This window comes from Patella vulgata, chromosome 8 (genome assembly GCF_932274485.2).
Source record: "Patella vulgata chromosome 8, xgPatVulg1.2, whole genome shotgun sequence".
In the NCBI taxonomy this organism is placed as follows: Eukaryota; Metazoa; Mollusca; class Gastropoda; family Patellidae; genus Patella; species Patella vulgata.
The window spans coordinates 22,582,443-22,607,075 of NC_065886.2; the positions used below are offsets into that span (position 1 = coordinate 22,582,443).

General features: G+C 34.5%; 2 protein-coding genes across 2 annotated transcripts; one reads left to right on the forward strand and one right to left on the reverse strand.

Moving 5' to 3' along the window:
• Positions 1-794: 794 nt before the first annotated feature.
• LOC126829745 (uncharacterized) lies at positions 795-24,398 on the reverse strand. The gene is made up of 4 exons (XM_050559860.2): positions 24,210-24,398; positions 4,357-4,529; positions 3,517-3,630; positions 795-2,941 (listed from the first exon to the last, which is right to left on the reverse strand). Exons 2-4 carry the CDS (start codon positions 4,527-4,529, stop codon positions 1,210-1,212), a joined length of 2,019 nt encoding a protein of 672 aa, XP_050415817.1. The 5' UTR covers positions 24,210-24,398; the 3' UTR covers positions 795-1,209.
• Positions 10,445-12,434, forward strand: LOC126829746 (microtubule-associated protein RP/EB family member 1-like). Its single transcript, XM_050559861.2, has one exon. The coding sequence runs from the start codon at positions 10,518-10,520 to the stop codon at positions 11,307-11,309; it is 792 nt and encodes a 263-aa protein (XP_050415818.1). The 5' UTR covers positions 10,445-10,517; the 3' UTR covers positions 11,310-12,434.
• Positions 24,399-24,633: the final 235 nt, after the last annotated feature.

Here is a 24,633-nt window from a genome sequence, read left to right on the forward strand (position 1 = left end):
GGGTCTGCTACATTGAAAGATTTTGTTTTTTCTGTCTGAGAAAGTATATATGTGACGCCTAACACAGTTCTTCTGTGCACGAAAACATTTCTACGCTTACGACTGGCCCTCGAGTGCATACTTTCAATTTGATATACGTTATATATTATGGAGATCGTATTCGATGTTCGTCTATGCAACGCGATCTTACACGTAAAAGAGTACAGTCGCTGGTCCTGCCGTGGCTAGTCTCGGTTACCCACACTAATTGTGTCAATATACGTCTGGGTAACAGGGACTATGCATCAATACGATCGAATTATCAAATTAGCTATTTATGTTGACTTTAAACTGCGTTCGAATCCAACAGAATCGTGACGACTCCACATAGAACTATCGTTGCCTTCCCCATGCTCATGTCGAACATCCCCGCGTGGCTCAGGTAAACTGTGAATATTCATTCCAGCCTTGCTCATATCCACGAATCCCCCCCCCCATATATGCCCATATATGTACGATGTCCGTGCCTCGAGTGTCGAAATCCACATCACCCATATCAATGTCGAATATCCCCGTCACTCTCATATCAATTTCGAATATCTTACCTCATCCATATCCATGCCAATATCCACGCCTCGCGCTCACACCTTTTATTTTCGAAAATCCCCGCCTCGCGCTAATATCCATGTTGTGTTTTAACTAAAACAAAGTCGTTTCAACAGTGAACAATATTTATTAGAAATAAGATGTAATTTAAATATCTGTAAAACATTATGATAGACCAATATAAAATGAAGATGGGTTAGCACCAAAACACCATATTTACAAGATCCCCCCCAGCCCTCCGCCCGGAGATAAATTCAGTGATAGGATGTTCCTCCCGTGGATTTGCAGAATAATCACGTGTATATTGATGACGACTTCAGACCTTCAGTTGTCCGTCGCATCACTTGTCAGGTGATAAGAATGGTAACCAGGCTTGGAAAATGTCAAATCATCTCGGTCCACGCTGTCCCATGTTCCCGCATCAACGGCGGCTAGTTTTACAACATCTTGATATAAAGCTGTGAGCGAGATGAAGCCTTCTCTTGAAGATGACGCCACCCACGTCTGGATTCGGACCAGCACATTCTAGTTAGTGCGTGAACCTATATGTTTTCTTTGCTGGTGCAGTGGTAATAATGTACGGTAACTGTACAAAAAGAAAGCAATGTTGACATACCCTATGTTTCATACGTTATACCAACATGAGATATAACTCTTACAGTAGAATTGATAACAAGTTGGGTTTTTCATACATGAGGCTAATTTCATAGGGTGTAAAAAAACGTCCGATTGTTTATATAATTCTCGATAATTCCGTCTCTTCTCGTGCCATAAATAAATACCCGGTAATTTAACAATGTTCTTGTTAGGCGTTAAACCACTTAATATCGTCGGCACTGCTATCTCTAAATGCACACGATTTTTATTGAAATAATCCACAAAATACACATAATCATCCGCCATATTTATTGGCAAGTAATGTATGTCAGATGCCTGGTAAAATGCTCGACTGCTGCCTCCAGCATTCTGCGCTAATGTTTTAAAAAAGGAAAGCACTTTGTCACTCATCGGGTCGTTGGATTTTGTAACATTTATGAGCTGATTGAATGCCTTTTTAACACCGTTAATGCCAATAGAACTACCCCATGGCCACCAAAAAGGTTTGCTAGCAACATCTGCAACTTTTTTATCGGTGAATTTCCCAACTTTCATATCATGTTGAAACCAGGGTCTGTCTAACGGAAGTGACGCGATATTCCACAAGTTCATCATGACGTCATCAGATAGATGCAGGTACCCGTTGACATCATACCTAAGTTGATGAGCTTTTTGGATACATTGATAACCAAACTGTCCATTAAAGAAGTTAACTTCAATAAAGGATATTTCTTTGTGTTTTAAATTACGATAAAATTGATTTAGACTTGTCATATTAGAAGAACAGTATAATCGTTGTGGAAATATCGGTTTATATAAAGATTCCATGTAATCGATCACGTGATAATATCCGGGCATGTTGATGACTATAACTAATAAAACGTTATTAAACCTAACATTGCCAAGGGGTTTAACAGTGTCACAATTACCGATAGATTTTGAACAAGTCCCGTTGAATATTTCCGTCTTACTAAGTTTTTCAGCCACGCCCTTGGAAGGCCAGAATAACATTTTATTTAAAAATTGTATTTTTGTGTTCTGTGTTTTTCTCTTAGGTTCGGAATATCCACTGGATATCAATTCTTCTATCCAGCTTGTAACCATGGAAACATCATAATCGGAAAATATCGCTTTGTCTTTTAAAACTTGACTTAAGTCCACCATACACGTAAAAAATGTGACTCTTTCATCACACTTCCAGTTGAGTGAGGCGCGCCTCATCTCTCCAAATTCATGCAAAATATGTCCTTCACTGAACCCCTGTATGCCGACGTAAGGGGGTGCATAAAACGCCATATAGTCTTCCAGTTCCATTAGTAACCTTCCCGTCCACAGCGACCAGATAACCGAGTTTATTTGAAGCGGAACCAAAGCCCAGAATGCTTTATATGAATAGAGGGTGCTTTGCTGAGTAAAAGGGTAAAGCGGGGATGTACTGACCGTCACGGGAGGAGCACGATAATCCATGGACTTTAACTGTTGAGGGTCGACTTGGAAGAATGTTTGAATGGATGGCGTTTCATATTTTCCAAAAACGTAAGTACGTTTAAAATCATCAGGATTGTTGAATTTTTGGGCTATGAAATGAAATTTCACATCATTTTTATTTGGTCCAGTGTAAATTAAACTATTTAACTCTTTTTTATAGTTAAATTTCGTCAAGGTTTGACCCAGGTGTTGATTTGAAGAAGGGAGATAAATCCACGAAGCACCTTGTTCAATGGACATTTTAATACCGTCAACCATGGATCTCACAGACCTGCAGATATAAACAGAAAAAAACCCACCTTACTATTAGTTCGTACATGGACGCAGCAAACATCTTCTGCATAACTTAAGTCTGCCACGTTGTACAACCAAAATATACATCTTGTATATAACAACATAAGGCACATAAATCTTGTATAAAACAAACTAACTGTATATTAACCCGAATTAACCCCATTTCACAACTTTCTGTGTAATATGAAAATAATAATTATCTTACATATACTACCGTATTATATGAATTATAATAAATATCTTGCATATTGCATAGTATATGAAATCCATAGATATCTTGAATATTGCATATTATATGAAAGTAATACATATCTGGCATATTACCGTATTATATGAAATTAATAAATAACTCATAATATTGCATATTTCCGTATTATATGAAATTAATTAATATTTGGCATACTAGCTACATATTAACATATTATGTGAAATTATTAAACACCTTGCATATTACATATTACCGAAGTATATGAAATTGATAAATTTAATATCTTCCATATTAGTATTACATATTATCGTATTATAATAAATATTGAGTATATAAAAACTTACTGTGCTATTTGAACGTAATGGGCATCTGGAATATTTTGTATATCATGTATTGAACTATCAGATATAATTTCATTGTTTAAAATATATAAACTACCAGTCTGTTGCTTGTATCGTCTGAAAAATACCAAACACAAATGTTAAAGGGGCTAAACTTCATTGATTTAGGTTGAAAAAAAAAGTATTGAATTGAGATGTTATTTCGGTGATGGAGTGAGCTCTTTACGATTAAACTTTTTTGTTTCGAAATATTAAGCATTACTCGGCTTGTTTACTAATTTCATATTTCGCGTGTTGACAGTTGAACACAAACATTGGCTATATCTCAACACTGAGCTTTCATAGTTTACTTATTGTTTTTACAGTTGAACACAAAAGACAATTTTATCTCAAAACTTGTTTTATCTATATGGATCTTACATTTTTTTAAGAAGACAGATTGTCACTCAACAAAACAAATCAATATAAAAATTTAAATGAAATTAATGGGCCAATCTAAGTTGAATAGTGAAATATTCAATTCCATGTTGAATTCAGGTCGCCGCGGAATGTACTTCAGTGGTTCACGGTAATAACGGCACGTTAATAAGGGCACAAGTGGGAAAGAAACCAGTTTACAGTTCCATAATTATCCATTCGTACCACAATATAGTGATTGTAGTCATCTAATTAAAATAAAATTAGGCGTACCCGTGTATCGTAAAGATCCCTTGGCAGTTGAAATTAGATATAAGAGTAGGTCGTATTGCCGCTGTCCGGGCAAAATTCCGCTTATAGTCCACCCGCAGCAGAACAGTAGGACGTTAAACCCCATTTCATTTCATTTCAATTAAAAGAAAATACCTGTGAAAATGAGCATGTTTATAATCTGATAATCTGTAATCTCCTTCGTGTTTTATGACTGTTAATTTATAAGGTAGAGCTTTGTATATCAACACCACATATATAAACATACAGCAAGTTAAACAAAACACAACATATAACTGTTTACTTGGACTACTTAATACACCCATCATCTGGAATAAAAGAAATAATATTCATTATCAAATCAATGGATTTTTTTTTATAAAACAAAATCAAAGCAGATGCGGTTTAACGTTCTACTTTTCTGCTCCGGATGGGCTAATGAAGACGGAATACACCAAACAGTGTTTTATCAGATGAATGTTACCCGGTGTGGCAGTTTCAGATGGTTCCTGGTGTGTGATTACCGTTTGGCGCATGCGCAGTTGTAGGAGTCAACTCACACCGTTACAGTCGCGGTGTGCATTGACTCCTCGTGATAGGATTTCCCCTACGATTTTCTTACGGTCAAATCAATATATAGACTATTATGTACCGATATTTACAGTATTACCACCACGAGAGGATGCAAATTGACGATCTTTATTATTATTATTTAGTATATATACCCGTCCAAAATGCGAACCGATATGTAGAATATCTCACATCTGTCAGTGTTTATACCCACAATTCTAACCCTAACCCTTCAGAATAGTTTTAGCCACAATCCACCGTTGTTACAGCTTCAATTTGTACGTTTGACATGTAATTTATAAACCTAACCCTAACCCTAGAGAAAGATATTCTCCAGATGACACAATTAAAGATCTAGTATTATTCCATACTGTCGTCCAGGGCACGCTACTGGATCTTGACCATCCCAGGAACCAACTCGCACCGCAGGAAGTAGATATAGTTTCGTTGTTAAGGCGAACATCAGTTTCGGACATGCGCAAGTGCCCAGGAGAAAACACACACCAGGAGTCAACTCAAACTATCACACCGGACAGCGGCTCTATGGCCTACTCTTATTTCGAATTCCATTTGTCATGGGTTCTTGACGTGCACGTCTATGTGCTCATGGGACCTCGATTGTTCGTCCCTTCCGAGCGAATGGGGGCTGTCTAATCAAGCCCTCCGTCCTTCACCACTGACAAATGGAAACCACGCCAGAAAATCTCGTTGAACTTTCTCGCTCAAAATCGGGATAAAACCCTAGTTACTATACTTGTAACGTTAAACTGATGCTGGAGTAAGGAGGAAGACATCAGTAGTGGAACCATTTCTAGATAAAACCCCAGCACGCTAAAATAAAATAACCCAAATCATTAAATTTACATAGACATGTTATATCGTTCACCTTGCGTAAATGTAACAACTCCTATTTCCAATGCTGACTAACTGACTAGTTGAAGTTAAACACCGGCTTCACGGTAGGGATATCGCAGATAAAGACCACCCAACGTGATACACTGATATATAAGGCAGATCAGTTCATGTAGTGGTTGTTGAAAATCGTCTATATCGAAAATTAGTGTTAATTCTTTACATAATAGCCTTCTAATTAGAAGTTCTTAATTAATAGGATTGACCAAATGGTGGTCTATGGTCGGTCTTCCAAATAATAGAGTTAATTAGGACACAATGACCAGACATCAAACGGATTGAAGAATTGACCCAGGTTAATCTGTTATATTCCTTTTTCGTAAATATTATGCAACTTCATTGTGAGCGATATGACTCACGTAGAAGCGGGCGTTAAATAAAGCTATTTCACACGTTAAATTATTTTTTGGCTGCGATATAACACTCTAAGGAAGCGGAACCTGGACGTTTACCACCAGTTAAAGAAAGATAATTGTTTAATCCCTGAGAAGCAGCTAGCAACTGATTATAGTGATTATTACTCGGTCTGGATACAATCACTACACTTCAAAACTTTATCTAGTTTCCACAAGTCGTTTACAAACAAAAGACTTAGTATAAGAGTAGAGACAGATATTGTTCATTAATAACAGGTGGTTACAAATTGTTATTGTAATGAAATAAGTGAATTAATTGCATTAGTTATACGTGTCATTACAATTCACACTTGTCATACACCCTGGTAGTCTGTTAAGAAAAGTTTACAGACTAATCAACCGCTAAGCTCTTTCTAAATGAAATTAGATTTAATGACCTACTTTTCAGCACAAACTGGGATAATGATGATGGCACACACTTAGTAGTGTCAAAAAACATGCATGCCAAGTTTCGGGTAGGTCATACTTAAATTGACGTGGCCTTTGTCTTTTTTGGAAGAGGGTGTCGCCCATAGAACATTTACAATAAGGTTGTGAAGTGTATGCATATTTCTGATAATCCGACATGTAGATGATGTGGTCATATTCAATAAGACAACGATCACTATTTTCTGAACTGCCCAAATTATGCGACTCAGCGTATCATAACATTAACTACCCGCCCACTTAAATCCAAACACACAAAAGCGTTTCTTTATGGCGATCCCAAGGAAAGTAACTTAAAGATACATTATGGGAGATTTTTTATAGAGAATTGGCCATTCTTGCTATAACAGTTCAAAGGTAGATGATGAAAAAAGAATATATTGAAAATTCCAGTCAAATTACTTTATTCTGAACATTATAGTTATCATCGTTGTAATATTTGACTAGAAATGGTAGTGAAATGTGCCTTCACCTTGTCCGATCGTTTGATTGACAGGCGTTAAATCCACCTACATATCTCGATAATCAAGTACAGTTTTCAATGGCATGCGGAAACGCTCTACAGCGGCCTCGCTAAGCCTCGATCTAACTGACGTATTCTCATCAGGATGCGCCATATTTGAATAAATTAATAAGTGAAATCCTATTTAAATCCAAGCTGTAGCCGAGCCATCCGTGGGACTACGGAGTTGATTTTGGGCTTGTTGTTTAAATAAAGATCTAATTTATAATTTCTATAACATCTGAAGCCTAAATTAAGACTTGCAATAATCAGATTTTGCTCTTGCATAATGTATGTTTAACGAAGCAATTTTTAGTCAAGTTCACAAGTATTTTAAACTAACTTAACGCTTTGAATAAATGAGGTAATTGGCAGGCGACAGTGATAAATGTTAAATGTTGATGATGATGATGATGACTAATTTACATGGAAATGAATTTAAAGGAGCTAAATCGCTAACATTTGGGGCCTAGAAATTGACACAATTGGGTCGCAACGCATATAATACTGTAATATGACTTTATATGAACTGATTTACATTCAATGGTTTCCGTTTTTACTCTAATTTCAAGTGTTCGGCGAAATAAGCCAGCAGTCTCAATCGAATGCAAATTTCTAGCGTCTGGTTATTCCAGTCTACATAGTATTTATTGCGCATGGTCTCCAGATAAGTATATGGAGACGCCGTTTGATTTGGTGCAATGTGTCTAGCCTCGTTCCTCTTGTTACAACCGGGGCTGAAACGCATTATGGTACACGATTTGTGTACCAATGGTAAAATGTTTATTTTGTCTTAAATATTGGATATCAGAAGCCCATCTTTTTCTGGTAATTTAAATTGACAAATAATTCGTGTTTTCAATGGAGAAAATTTTGGATGATATTGAGTTAGAGACTTAGCTACTTTAAGCTTCGGCTTGTTTTCAAATCCATTATATCAATATTGCAAATACTCATGTTGTACTTGAAATAAAAATATTGTTTAAACCAAGTGTATGCAACCAAGCATGAAGGTCTCGACTAATGGTAAGCATACTACGACAAAAACAACAAACTGCAACACCAAGCTCCACTGTACTTACCGTATACCAGAGATGGTGGGGTTGGTAAAAAATTTGAGGATTCATAAAGCACAAGCTACAACTTTCTTTCTAGGGAACCCCGCCACTTATTGGTTCAACCTTCGAATATACTCTTTTTGAAATCTTTGACTGAAAACCCCACCATACGTCTTCATTAACAACTGGTCATGTGTGCAAAGTTACTGAGCTTGAAACATTGACATTGGTCAAATTTTGACTATCATGTAGGGATAATAGGGGTAGGCTCCACTTAGCCGTGACTCGTTTCTTTCAATAGAATAGGCTTAAAGAATGTATTGTCAATTGACCAGTCGTATCAATTGTAAATGGAAAATGTAAGTGTAGTTTTATTTCTTGATTTAAACAATATTTTTATTCAAATAAGATGGATATTGTATACATACACTGTCAATAGGTATAAGAATTCAAAAACAAGCCAAAGGCTTATATTAATTCGTCTCCTTTATTTCTTCAAGGCTGCCTCTCTTTAATATACATTAAAGTAGCCAAGTCTCACAGGCACTTCAAGGGATTAAAATAAAACTTCTTACTACTCTTTTACTATATATTACAGTAGTAAGAAGTTTTGTTTTAATCCCTTCAAGTGCCTGTGCTAAGTCTCTAATTCAGTATCATCTAAAGTCTTCCGTGTTGAAAACACGAATTATTTGTCAATTTAAATCAACATTGATGTGATCTTACCGGGAAAATATGGGCTTCTGGTATCCAATATTAAAGACAAAGTAAACATTTTACCATTGGTACACGAATCGTGTACCATAATGCGTTTCAGCACCATTTGTAACAAGGGACTCGAAGAACGAGGCTAGACATTCCACAAGTCATGTCAAACGGAGAGCATATACGCAATAGACTGGAATAAACAGACGCTAGAGATTGCCATTCGATTGAGACTTTCTGGCGTATTTCGCCGAACATAACTGATTTGAAATTATAGAGTAAAAACGGAAACGATTGAATGCAAATCAGTTTATATACATTTAGATTACATTATTATATGAGTTGCGACCCATTTGTGTCAATTTCTAGGTCCCAAATATTAGCGATTTAGCTCCTTTAAGATATTACTGTCACGATGTAATAAATGATATCAAGTCTAGTATACGTCTCTTTGCTGACGATACGTCGTTATACATGGCCATAGAAGATAATTTTGAATGTAGTAATATTCTTAATAATGATTTGGACTCAATTAAGACTTGGGCAGCCAAGTGGAAAGTCACCTGCAACCCAACAAAACCAACTTCCATGACCTTCTCCCGAAAACATGTGCCAACTAATATTGAACTGAATTTCAATGGGACTGAACTTAAGGACGTTGACGAACATAAACATCTCGGAATAATATTTCATAAAAGCTGTAAATGGTCTTCCCATGTAAATTATGTTATTACCAAAGCCAGTAAGATGATCGAATGCTTTCGCAGTTTCAAATATAGAATCTCGCGTAAATCACTTGAAGTTATTTACAAAAGTTTTATTCTGCCAATATTTGACTACGCTGACGTGGTGTGGAATAACTGTAGTCAGGACGATGCCGCTAAACTTGAAAAACTACACTTGGACGCATTACGTACTATTACAGGCCTTGTTAGAGTCACTTCGCACAAACACCTCTATGCCGAATCTGGCCTTCCATCTCTCAAAGATAGGAGGTATATGCATAAGCTTGTCTTATTTTATAAAATGTCCAAAAATCACCCCCCCCCCCGTATATTTAAGCAACTACCCCCAAAAGTTACTGATTTAAGAATGCGTTTGCGAGAGAACCATGCAGGGACCGGCACATGGTGGGTGACCGATTTTCACAATTTTTTTTATGTATGATGGGTAACCCCTCCAAACCCCACTGCCACAATTTTAGATCAATCGAACCATTTTTAGAGCGTAGAAAAAAATTTGAAATTTTAAGACCGGAAAAAGCCAAAAAATCATCATTTTCAGGCCACTTTTCAATTATTTCGTACAACTAAACTACAGCGAGTAGATTAATGAAACTTTATAGCGTAGCAGATATGGTTAGTGAGTATACATTTTGAAAGTTTGGTGGATTTTCATGGAGCGGTTTTTGGTACAGGGACTTATTGCTGCAAAATAGCTCAATTTAGGTATGTCATTTTATTCTATCTATATCTCACCCACTGCGGGTTTAAGTATTTTTTTGGAATGCTGACTGAAAAGGCAATGATCTATAGTATTAAGATCAAGAAAAAAAATGGGTGGCACTCGACCCGTTAAGTAGTAAATAATTTCCATTTTTGTACAAAAATAACGATTTTCAACAAAAATGACAAAACATAAACCGCTTTATATTTGGACGATACTGCGGAACAGACGGACGATAACTTTAGCGGGGTTGCCGAAAAAGGGTTTTCTTGAAGCCTTAAAATGGCAGTTAATGTGTACAGTACAAATGCAACAGCTGACAATCTTAGTCGCCATGATATATTACACTGGGTAAATGAATCTCTACAGACGAATTATGCAAAAATTGAGGAACTATGTACAGGTGCTGTATACTGCCAGTTTATGGATCTTTTATTTCCAGGCTCCCTGTCTATGAAAAAAATCAAATTCAACACAAAACTTGAGCATGAATATATAGCCAACTTTAAGGCTTTACAAAATTCTTTCAAGAAAGTAACAGTAGATAAGGTTATACCGGTGGAAAGACTTGTAAAAGGAAGGTTCCAAGATAATTTCGAATTTGTTCAATGGTTTAAGAGATTTTTCGATGCAAATTACCAGGGCCAGGAATATGATGCTTTAGCGGCACGGAGGGGAGAAGCTGTAGGATCAACTCTTAAATCTTCAGCTTTAAATAAAAACCCGAAACCTCCACAGCCCGCACGAACAGTTTCAAAACCTTCGCCAAAGTCAACACCTAGTCCTGTATCAAAACCATCAATTGGTAGAATAAATAATCATGGGCATGGTGATGCTGTCAATGAAGGATTACGTGCTGAGATATCTCAGTTGACAGTGGAAAAAGAAGGTTTGGAAAAGGAGCGAGATTTTTACTTTGGAAAATTACGTGATATTGAAGTTTTGTGCCAAGAAAACGAAGAAGATCTTACTATTAAAAAAATTATGGAAATATTATATGCCACAGAGGATGGTTTTGCACCACCTGAAGAAGATGGGCTTGTTGATGGAGAGGAAGAACCAGAAGAATACTAGTTATCGTAATATCTTACCTACTAGACATTTTCCAACACAAACAATCTTGGTGTGATATTCCGAACAGCTCATTTGAACAATAATAATTTAGTCATACAGACAAGATGTAAAATTAAAGTATCAACCTCTGTGTGGCCTTTTCTTTTCATTGTATATTAGGAGCAGTGAGAAATATTGACAGTTATAAATGTTATTGTGCTTTATTAGACATTGTCTTTATCAATATAGGTAATGATTGTTATACGACAATTTGTCAAGCAGATGATAAATAATCTGCTTTATGCCTAAACAAGTTTGTCTTACTAATATTCCCTTTGACCTAATATAACTGTTTATTGGAGATATAAAAAAGTCAAAAGAATTGATTTCTCATAGCTTGAACTGCTAATCTTATATCAGTAGTAGAGATAAGACACTGGACTATGAAACATATTGAAGGAATCCTCATTTTTGTTTATTAATAATACCACTATTAAAGCTTTAAGTTAGTAATACCAGTGGATTGTGAAATCAGCTTATTTTATATTACTACCAACAACTGTCAAATCTACAATGTGTATATATATATAAATACTTACATTGATATTTATGCATATAGAGATAATGTAAATCTGCTGATCACAAAAGGTCTAGGTTAACTCTTTTTGCAACTTAGAATCATTTGCATTTCTAAAATATTTTATTTTGTTCAGTTACATGCCTACTCAATGTTCAAACTAAGTGTCTTCTTCTTTAGGAGCTTAAATGTTATTTTTCTATGCTCCAATAGTTTTATTAACTTGTAGGACAATGGAATATCTTTTCATGGCAATAATATCTCACACTTTAAATATTAGGTAAACTGATTATACATTTATTTATAAAACATGTTATATTTTAAACTCTAAATGCATTTAGTACTATTCCCGATATAAACTATGGAGAAACATATCGATTATTATCTTTAAAGTGCTATTCATTATTATTATTATAATCAAATTCGTTTATTGGAAACGTGAACAATTACAAACCTATTTTTGTTTTATTTTCGTCAAGTCCTAAATTGTACAATGGGTTAATTAAATCAGTTCAAATAAAAAGTGCAAAGTATAATTTATTACTTTCCTTAATGAAAATGACACCTCTGCTGGTAAATTGTTTTTATTTTAAAATTGATGTTATTTTAAAATTGATGTTATTTTTGAAGTTTATTTTTCATTTAACTTTTGGCACGCTGTTCTATTATATTATAAATAAACTTATTCTGTATCTTTAAAAAAAAAAAAAAAAAAAAAAAAAAATAGTAGTGTCAAAAAAACATGCATGCCAAGTTTCGGGTAGGTCATACTTAAATTGACGTGGCCTTTGTCTTTTTTGGAAGAGGGTGTCGCCCATAGAACATTTACAATAAGGTTGTGAAGTGTAAGCATATTTCTGATAATCCGACATGTAGATGATGTGGTCATATTCAATAAGACAACGATCACTATTTTCTGAACTGCCCAAATTATGCGACTCGGCGTATCATAACATTAACTACCCGCCCACTTAAATCCAAACACACAATTGACCAGTCGTATCAATTGTAAATGGAAAATGTAAGTGTAGTTTTATTTCTTGATTTAAACAATATTTTTATTCAAATAAGATGGATATTGTATACATACACTGTCAATAGGTATAAGAATTCAAAAACAAGCCAAAGGCTTATATTAATTCGTCTCCTTTATTTATTCAAGGCTGCCTCTCTTTAATATACATTAAAGTAGCCAAGTCTCACAGGCACTTCAAGGGATTAAAATAAAACTTCTTACTACTCTTTTACTATATATTACAGTAGTAAGAAGTTTTGTTTTAATCCCTTCAAGTGCCTGTGCCAAGTCTCTAATTCAGTATCATCTAAAGTCTTCCGTGTTGAAAACACGAATTATTTGTCAATTTAAATCAACATTAATGTGATCTTACCGGGAAAATATGGGCTTCTGGTATCCAATATTAAAGACAAAGTAAACATTTTACCATTGGTACACGAATCGTGTACCATAATGCGTTTCAGCACCATTTGTAACAAGGGACTCGAAGAACGAGGCTAGACATTCCACAAGTCATGTCAAACGGAGAGCATATGCGCAATAGACTGGAATAAACAGACGCTAGAGATTGCCATTCGATTGAGACTTTCTGGCGTATTTCGCCGAACATAACTGATTTGAAATTATAGAGTAAAAACGGAAACGATTGAATGCAAATCAGTTTATATACATTTAGATTACATTATTATATGAGTTGCGACCCATTTGTGTCAATTTCTAGGTCCCAAATATTAGCGATTTAGCTCCTTTAAGATATTACTGTCACGATGTAATAAATGATATCAAGTCTAGTATACGTCTCTTTTTGCTGACGATACGTCGTTATACATGGCCATAGAAGATAATTTTGAATGTAGTAATATTCTTAATAATGATTTGGACTCAATTAAGACTTGGGCAGCCAAGTGGAAAGTTACCTTCAACCCAACAAAACCAACTTCCATGACCTTCTCCCGAAAACATGTGCCAACTAATATTGAACTGAATTTCAATGGGACTGAACTTAAGGACGTTGACGAACATAAACATCTCGGAATAATATTTCATAAAAGCTGTAAATGGTCTTCCCATGTAAATTATGTTATTACCAAAGCCAGTAAGATGATCGAATGCTTTCACAGTTTCAAATATAGAATCTCGCGTAAATCACTTGAAGTTATTTACAAAAGTTTTATTCTGCCAATATTTGACTACGCTGACGTGGTGTGGAATAACTGTAGTCAGGACGATGCCGCTAAACTTGAAAAACTACACTTGGACGCATTACGTACTATTACAGGCCTTGTTAGAGGCACTTCGCACAAACACCTCTATGCCGAATCTGGCCTTCCATCTCTCAAAGATAGGAGGTATATGCATAAGCTTGTCTTATTTTATAAAATGTCCAAAAATCACCCCCCCCCCCCCCGCCCCGTATATTTAAGCAACTACCCCCAAAAGTTACTGATTTAAGAATGCGTTTGCGAGAGAACCATGCAGGGACCGGCACATGGTGGGTGACCGATTTTCACAATTTTTTTTATGTATGATGGGTAACCCCTCCAAACCCCACTGCCACAATTTTAGATCAATCGAACCATTTTTAGAGCGTAGAAAAAAATTTGAAATTTTAAGACCGGAAAAAGCCAAAAAATCATCATTTTCAGGCCACTTTTCAATTATTTCGTACAACTAAACTACGGCGAGTAGATTAATGAAACTTTATAGCGTATATAGCAGATATGGTTAGTGAGTATACATTTTGAAAGTTTGGTGGATTTTCATGGAGCGGTTTTTGGTACAGGGACTTATTGCTGCAAAATAGCTCAATTTAGGTATGTCATTTTATTCTATCTATATCTCACCCACTGCAGGTTTAAGTATTTTTTTGGAATGCTGACTGAAAAGGCAATGATCTATAGTATTAAGATCAAGAAAAAAAATGGGTGGCACTCGACCCGTTAAGTAGTAAATAATTTCCATTTTTGTACAAAAATAACGATTTTCAACAAAAATGACAAAACATAAACCGCTTTATTTACACACTGAAAAGTGTAACATGGCACTTGAAACCAAATTAACGTGGTTTCCAGTTCCATTAACAGCAAGCCATAATAAAAATAGAAATAAACAAATAAATATAAACGCAGATTATATACTTTCATCAAAAAATTCAAGTTTAAAAAATGTTCCATTATCAAAACTACAATTACTTATAACTATCTATCTAGCGCTATCTATCTATCTAGCACTATCTTCTATCTATTTATCTATCTATCTATCTATCCAAAAAGTACCTAATCACGAAAACTGAGCTCACAATTACACCGCTAAAATTTTCAAACGATGAAGTTTGAAAAGCTTAATTTACTGTAAATGCCAAAAGAGCTGTTCTTGGTAAATACAATTAATCTCTCTAGACTATTTTTCAACCCTTTATTAATTCGGCAATATAACCTCATGATCTAGTAGAAGGATGATGAATTTTTGAACAGCAAATCGTAAAAACTAAATAGTGTACTAGTTATATGCATCTGTCTATACTTGACAAACGAATCAAGCAATATTTCAAAAAGACAAAAAACAAATTGTATATGAGCGTAAGGTCACTATTTTAGCATACTCCCCACGATGTTTCGTTTGATTAGACCTAATCCCACTCAACACTGCCGTAGTGAAAGCAAATTTCTGTTCCAAATTATGATTGGTCAGTCCGATTAACAACCAATACCTAACTGCGTAACAATATCATTCTGGCTTAAACAGAGTTTCAAATATGTTAACTTAACGTTACGTCATGATTCACGAAATTTATTACGCCCAATTAACCAGTGCATAGCAGAATATTGCAGAAAAACTAATTGCGTGACACACGAGGCTATCAACATGGCTACAATGTAAACAATACTGTTTGGAGACGAACAGTACTTTCACTGTTTTTAATACCTTAAATCACTGTCCAAAGTTTTAGGGAAAACCCCAGATTAAACTAAAGACTTTACCTAGGAGCGATTTGGTTAAACGGGAAGAATAGACACACTCCCTCAAAAATGTAAGTATCAGAGGTCAATCCAGCAATGGCCAGAGCGGCATTTCTCTGGCTATTGCTTCAGGGATATGCTATTGTAGTTTCTTTCGGATAACTGGCTACTAAACCGCATTTTATTTGTGCAAAGGATGGGAAAATGAACAGCTGATTTCATCCGCCATCTTGGATGCTGGAGTGCAAATCTAACTTCGGCCTGACGAATAATAATAATAATATTAATAAGTACATTTATATAGCGCACGTACTCCATGTACAGATTAATTTACTTAATCTTGATAAGTCTTGATGTAAAACAAGAAAGGGTTTGAGATGATTTAATGATCTCTGGAAGATTGTTACGCAGTTTAGACGCATTCACTGAGCACGATCCGTATCCAAATGATATTAATTTTCACTTTGAGCAACAAAACTGATGAATGTGTGTTCGGCCGGAGGTTACTCGAGGGAACTTGTATGTGCATAAAGTTAGATAAGTATATTTGAGCTAAGCCATTCACACACTGATACGTCAAAGACAGACTTTTGAAGATGATTGGCAGCCAATAGATTGATTTCAGAACAGGAGTAATATGAGAGTGTTTTGATGATCTGGTAAGAATTCGAGCTGCGGTATTTTCAACAAGTTGATTTTTTAAAATATTGGCACTAGATGTTTCTACTAATAATTTACAGTAGTCAATCCTTGGGAATACCAAAGAACATATAAGTGTAGCAGCTGCTTCCTGGCTAATAAAGTGTTTATATGGCCAATGTTCCTGGACCAAAGATAACAGTTTCGACAAATTTCACTAATGTGACTGTCCATGCTCAAATTGGACCCCAAGAAGAAACCTAACCTCTTCACAGTGTCTCATGGTACAAATATTGCATCTCATACAACCACATCATTTGAACTTGTATTTTTCAGATGTGTATTTTGACCACGTCATTCTGATTTACTTAATTCAATTAAATTTAATTTCAACATATTTCTTTTCATCCTATCTTTAATGTCATGTGTACACAATTTGATGTCAGAATAATTAGGGAATGGAACAGTTTTTGAAAGGGAATAACTTGCGATCACCTGTGTATCATCTGCACAAGAATATCGTCCTAGAAACCATGATTATCGATTAGTTGTCCAAATTCTTAGTACACATTACAGAAAGGACAGGTCCAAGGACTTATCCTTGTGGAACTCCCGAACCTTCTGTGCCGGCCCTACAGAGGGTTGCTGGAAGGCGGTTGCATGGGGCATTATCAGGCCTAATAATACAGGCAATGAATGATTTTATTGGAAAAATGATGTAAAAAATGAAGTCATTTTCTTCAAGTTCGACCATCAAATTTAATATGAAAGAAATCCGTGCCAGTCATTTTGTCAAAACCAAATATTAGTATTAGTAGTCCTCAACTTCCATTATTAATTGAATTGTCCTCAGTCCCGCAGTGGGTGAGATATAGCATCATGAAATTTTTATGTTTTAGCATATAGCAAAAACTACGTCTCAAAAAAAAATTCCTCATAGCCTCAAATGGTTTCGGAAAAATTTAATAGTCATATATATTGAAGTAGTAGACATGATCATTCATAAAAAATAATTAAAAAAAAATTAAAATCAATAGACAATTTATGGGAAATATTTGAATTTAGGGGTTATTTTTTTTTTTAAAAAAATGACGGTTTTTTAACCCTAAAATGGCCATAGCTGGTTCTCCGTAACTACAAGGTTGGTGATCCTCATATTTCATGTGGGGTATACGGGGTACCCAATGACCAAATCTGCAAAGTTTGGTCAAAATCGCCTGACATCGCTTGTGCCGGTTTTTTTAAATTTTGCATGATTCTCTCGCGAACTCATTCTTAAATCCTTATCCAGTGCGAAATCAAAACCAATATAGAAAAATTCATGCTAAAAGTTTGTTATATAAAAACTCTTTTTTCCGTCGGTAATTGACGAATGGAATATTTTGCCTGAAAGAATCAAAGACGCCCAAAATATGTCTACCTTTAAGCGGGAGCTGTATAATATTATCGGCGCGGTTAAAATCCCAAGATATTACTATTTTGGCGAACGTCAGTACGAATTGATCCATTGCAGAATTCGTAACAACAAAAGTAATTTAAACTTCCATAAATTCCTTATGCATATTAGTGATAACCCGATGTGCTCATGTGGCCACCAAATAGAAAATCCCGAACATTATTTTCTGTACTGTAATAATTATACAGCTATCTGCAATGTAACTATTAATAAACTGCCTTATGACCAGCGGTCTATCATTTATTTAATTAAAGGTAACAATGATCTTGGTGATGACATAAACGAAAATATATTCCAGATAGTTCATGACTATTTAAAACTAACAAAACGTTTTGACACATAGACAATCACTTTTGCGAACGACTGGAATAAGTCTTTAAATAAATAATCAATAATTACTCTTTAACTTTAACTGTATATCTAATGTAATTTAGTTAGTTGGCGTGGTGGTTAGAACGGCTTGTTACTCATTTATTTATCTTATTAATTTACACTGTTAAATTGGAACTTTCGTCGTCAAGAAACAAGTAAATTATCATATTCTTGAAATATCAAAAGTAAATAACATAAACATATATGAAGCAAGCTTGTTTTTGTATCATATCTTTAAAACTGTAATGTATTATATGATATTTTATGAATAAATATTGTTTAAACTACGCTAGTTTAATAATAATTCTAACATGATTTTATATACTGTATAGCATTATTATAATAATATATTACATAAAAGCAATAACCAGTTCCCTTACTATCCTTTCTGGAATTGTAAATTGTCGTGTTTCTAAAATATTGATGTTATACCAATAATTTGTATTATTATTTTAAAATCTCTAATATTATATAGACCATGGTCTTAAATGCCGGGTGTTATATATTTTATACATATATATAAATCCTGCTTTGAAGATACGTTCCCGTGCACAAACTGGGTGATTTGATGATGTATTTGGACTAAAAAAATATTCAAACTGATTAATCTATGAAAATTTTGTTTCAAATCCTTCTCAAAACACTGTTTACGTGAGGAAATACCCCGGCTATAAAAAAAATCTATTAAATGAGGCCATGTTTGTGTCACGTGACTTCACTGACGAACTACCTATCGTAAATATCGAAGCATAATTAAATTCTCGGATTATGCATTGGCCACGTCTTTTTCCGTGATTTTTATCTCAGAAAGTGTTGTACGTCTAACTCTTCATAAAGTTTATGAACATGTACATCAAGCGACCAATCTCCGCGTGCGACATTGGACGTCACGCGAGCAGACATTCCTAATCGTCCGGCTGCCGATTAGGGAAAACCTTACATTTTGTCCTGTATGCGCCCCATACAGGACAACCACCCGAAATAACCACCCGATAAATACTTTTCTGGGAACGTATCTTTAAAGATGGGTTCCTAGAAAAGTATTTATCGGGTGGTTATTTCCAATAAAATTATGGCACTTTTGGTATATATGAAAAGTAGAGATATCCAATCTTACTAGAAAAATACTGGGTTCCCCGAAAAACACTCATGGAGCGTACACAGGACAAAAATGTAAGGGTTCCCCTAATCAACAGCCCGACGATTATGACCTTCTGAACGCACGATGTCAAAGGTCACAAGCGAACATTGAGCGCTTGATGTACAAGTTGATAAACTTAATGAAGAGTTAGACGTACAATACTTTCTGAGATAAAAATGACGGAAAAAGAGGCGGGTGGGGATAATCCGAGAATTTAATTAGGATTCGATATTTGTAATAAATAGTAAGCGATTAAAGACAACATCGTCTTATGTATGCAATGATTTCTCCTCTGACTCCCAAGACGTGACGTAAACATGACCTGGTTTGATCGAATTTTAATAGCAGGGCATTCCTTCGCAATTACAATGTTTGAGAAGGATTTGAAGCATAATTATGACAAATTAATTAGTTTGAATATGTTTTTGGTCCATTTATACCATTAAATCACCCAGTTTGTACGCGGGAACCCATCTTTAATCTCCACCGAATCTTACCAACTGACAACCCCATTACATAGAGGATATTTGTCGTTTTAGAGTGAATAACATATTTTATTTCATCGAGAAGCAAGAAAACTTATATTTTCACGAATGCGTAGCATGAGTGAAAATATAAACGTTTTTTTGCTTTGAGATGAAATAAAATATGTTATTCACGACAAAACGACAAATGTTCTATTTATTTTATGATTTTACAATCATTTTAGGTAAAAACAACATGGACTATTTCAGCCAGTGGAATAACACTTTTATTTCACTGATAAAACGCGGTATTCCACTACTGATCATAAAATAAATATACATATTTCGGCCAGAGAATGTCCATAGGGAGTGAGGAGGGGAGTATTAATTTCTTTCAGTTACTATAAAAATGAGAAAAATAGGATAGGCAACCAATGCAATGTGAATTTAAAAAAAAAAATCGGATCGTATAAATTGAAGATTATAATAGGAACTACTGTAAACGTTACTATCGAAAATCATGGTAATTACACTGTTAAAAATATTTTGGTTATTTTACCATCAAATTACGGGCAGCAAAAGTTGCCCCTAAATCATAGGTAAAATTACACCATTAGTTATTTAACAATTTACTGTAGAAGGACATAATCTGTTAATTTACATTTCTTGTAAAAATACATCACAATGTTAATTTACATTTCTTGTAAAAATACATCACACTGTTATTTTCACTTTTGTTAAAAATACTAATATTGGTAATTTTACATGCAAGATTCGAGCAATAGCCCCGGTGTAAAATATTTCGTATTAATATCACTTCAATATATATTGAATATCGATAATCCTGTTTGGTAGACGAGAGCATGGTTCCAGGCTTTCAGATGTAAGCTTCGCGGTACTATCTATTTGCAGCCATTATAACCCTGCTTTACAGACAGTCCGGCTCAACTAACACTGGCCAATCGGTTTAAATTACCGTCTTCAAGTGAACCTGAAAACGAGATAATACAACCTACGGCCAGAAAGTCAAAACATTTTTTTTTTATGCAATTAAGAAAATACTTACAAACTGATTAACGTACGCTAAATATCAATACACTTTATAGATCTTATAAATAATGGAAACTAGATATACATGACATGCAATATACTAAATTTACAAGATGTGATTGTCCATATTATGGTTAATAAATTGAAATGAATACCATAAGAAGATAATTATTAGAAATGTTTCGTTTCTATGGAATACTAAAATACAATAAGAGATAGTAAATTTACCGAATAAGTAAATTTACAAAATAACGTGAATAAACGTAAGTCTGTAAAATGACATGCTGGCTATGTTATTTTCCGTTCAATATTTTAAGGTAAAAACAAATTCTTTAACTGTTGTAATTTTACTTATATTTCTTACCTAAAAGTAAATTACATAATAATGTGAACAAACGTAAAATCTGTAAAGTAACACGCTTGCTGCGTTACTTTCAGTTCAATTTTATTACAATATATGTATTTTTACAGGATTTTGAATATGTCTTTGATTCCATCGCCACTTATTGTCAAAAAGACATGAAACTCGATAAACATACTTGAAACTCGGTAAAAATACATTAGACGTGGTAAAAGTAGTATATGTTGTAAAATATACCGATAATTGAGGTACAGAAAACCCTTGTACTACTGTAATTTTACATACATTTCTGACAGTTTACCTGGTGGTTGTCGTAACATCATTTGCTATTTGGTTGTGGACTTCAACGGTCACTGTTAATTGGTTGTGTGTTGAGAAATGTTAACAAAAATATTTCAAGGTTTGCTTTCATTTATACTATTGAATAAAACATTTCTGTGATTTCAACATTTTACGACAACCAATTTGGGCTACGGTACATCTTCCTATAGTTTGAATACACTGGACATTACTGTATTTTGACGTTACGTATGTAAAAATAAATTATTTCACGGTAAAATCACCTGTATAATATGTTTTTTTTACGACTATTTGTACTATCACTCCTGTTTGGTGTAATAAAACATACATACGTAAAATAACATACAACTACGTAAATATTTTACCACTTTCTTACGGTAAATTAACGGTGTGTTCCCACTTAGCCGGCAGGCTGTTAATCCTTTGATTGATCTTAAAACTATAGTCTATTTAAAAGTAGTCACTCAAGAACTGTTCACTAGTGTTCAGCGTTAATGAGCTCTTAATCCCACTTAATAAAATTTATTAACCAACTAATTAATGACATTTTGAACACAGTTCATGCCGGCGGTATGATTTCAAACATGAATTCAATTCACTATATTAATATAAATAGATGGTCGATCTTTGTCGAAATTATATTTATTTTAAAATGGCAAACGTTCAGGATAATATTCGCTTTATCTCCAATAATCGAGGTGGCCGATATTTAATACACAATGGTTACAAGTTCAGTATAAAGTCAAGCAGACCAAATGCCGTCCATTGGAAATGTTCAACAAAAACTTGTCCAGCTACTGTAATGCATTTTTATATGTGTAAATCATTTAATGTTATTTAATAAATATTAAATTTGTTAAAATCAATATATTTTTATATGGGTACGCTATTTAATGATATTTAATAAAAGTTAAATTTGTTTAAATCAATACAGTTTTAGTCTTAAAAAACATATGGACTATAGTTTATAACACCATTGTTCTAGGATTAACTCTGGATTAGCGGCAAAATTTGACATCAAAGCCTGCCGGCTAAGTGGGAACACCCCAAATTAACATTTATTTCTAACAGTTTAACAGGGGTATTATTTAAAGTAGCTAAGCCTTTAACCCAATATCACCCACAGTCTTCGATATTGAAAAGAGAATGATTTGTCAATTTAAATCAACAATGATGTTACCGGAAAAAGATTTTCTTCTGATATCCAATATTTAATACAAAATAAACATAATGGCATTGGTACACGAACCGAGTACCGGAATGCGTTTCAGCGCCATTTGTAACAAGCCACAAGGGACTCGAAGAACGAGGCTAGACATGTTCCACAAGTCATGTCAAACGGTGACGTTATATTCTTATCAGCAGAGAATGCGCAATAAATACTACCGGTGTTGATTGAAATAGCCAGACGCTAGAGATTGCCATTCGATTGAGACTTCTCGCGTATTTCGCCGAACATAACTGATTTGAAATTACAGTAAAAACGGAAACGACTGGATGTAAATCAGTTTATAATTACTATATGCGTTGCAGCCCATTTGTGTAAATTTCTAGGTCACAAATATTAGCGATTTAGCTCCTTTAACTACGATAGACAAACACATATTTAAAAACAAATACATGTATGTATATTATTTATATATATATATAGCCTCTAGTGCAGTGGTTCTCAACCTTTTTTGCCAACGGCATACCTTGGAACACATGAAAAAAATAGCGGCACACCTGGCTAAATATATATGAAAACTATTTGAATTTTGCAAAATAAAAACATGGCAAGTCAAAGCCGGCATACAACCGTAGGCACAGACTAGTCATAGACACATAGAATGACTCAAACTAAATAAAGAAAAACACAGCTACGAAGTTGCTTTATTGTAGTGTTTCGAATTCCATCACTTAAATAGCTGGCTTCTTTAGTGATAAATTTTCTTAGTGTTCCATTCAAAATTTCGCGGCACACCTGTATGCTCTTGTGCATAACAAGAATTTTAATGCAAACGACCAACGCAGTATTTGATTTTATTCATTGGTGGTCCACATACAAGGTTTAGTATATCATGCATTAAGTATTAAGGATTGTGATGGTTGGATTTAACACAACGATGGGGCTGGGGGTACTAATTCTTGCCACGCCACTCGTGTGACTAGTTTATTTATATATAACTCACGTTTGTAACGTAACCCCAAATTTAATCAAAACTAGATCGCGAACTAAATATTTGTCTTTTTTGTTCTCGTCTTTTCTAATGTGGCAGTAATTTCTTATTATGAATAATCTGACCTCCTTTCGCAGTTTCAGACCAGAGGAATTATCAGAGAGCGGAAAATCGTCTGGTTAGGTTATAAAACTCTTCACACCAGCCGGAAAACATGCGCTGCGAACAGACCACCATTGCAAATTCCGCCATTTTCCCACAGCAAAACATAATAACGAAACTATTACCCATTTACAAAATATCCATTTTCCGTCTATTTATCAACCGTAGATAACAAACGATTGCAAAATTAGCTATTCAATGTTATAATATTTTACCCTTTCAGATAAAGGTGTTAGCTCTTATAATGATATTAGAAATAGTTTACCTGAACTTATGGTTAATAATTATTTCTTCCAGTTGGTAATTTAATCTTGTGTAATTGAAACTATGAACGACTAAAACGAACGCCACAATCAGTGACGGTATAGACTGAACACCAATTGTTATTGAAGAATGTCCCTCTTTCAATGTACATGTAGGCCTAGATGTTATAACCTGGATGTTGACACAGCTCAACAAGTTAGACCAAAAAATAATAATACCTGTGTATACGGTTACTTGGCCCAAACAAAATAATAGGATGGGTCGGTCGGTCGTTGCGATTGGATAGTTACCTGACTTAAAGCCTACATTGATACTTGTATTTCATCTTGCTGTATCATTTTTTTTTTATTATTATTTATATTCTAGCAATTCTAATTTAATCATCTATTCTAATATGCTGGTGATTTAAATTGTTTAATCTTACA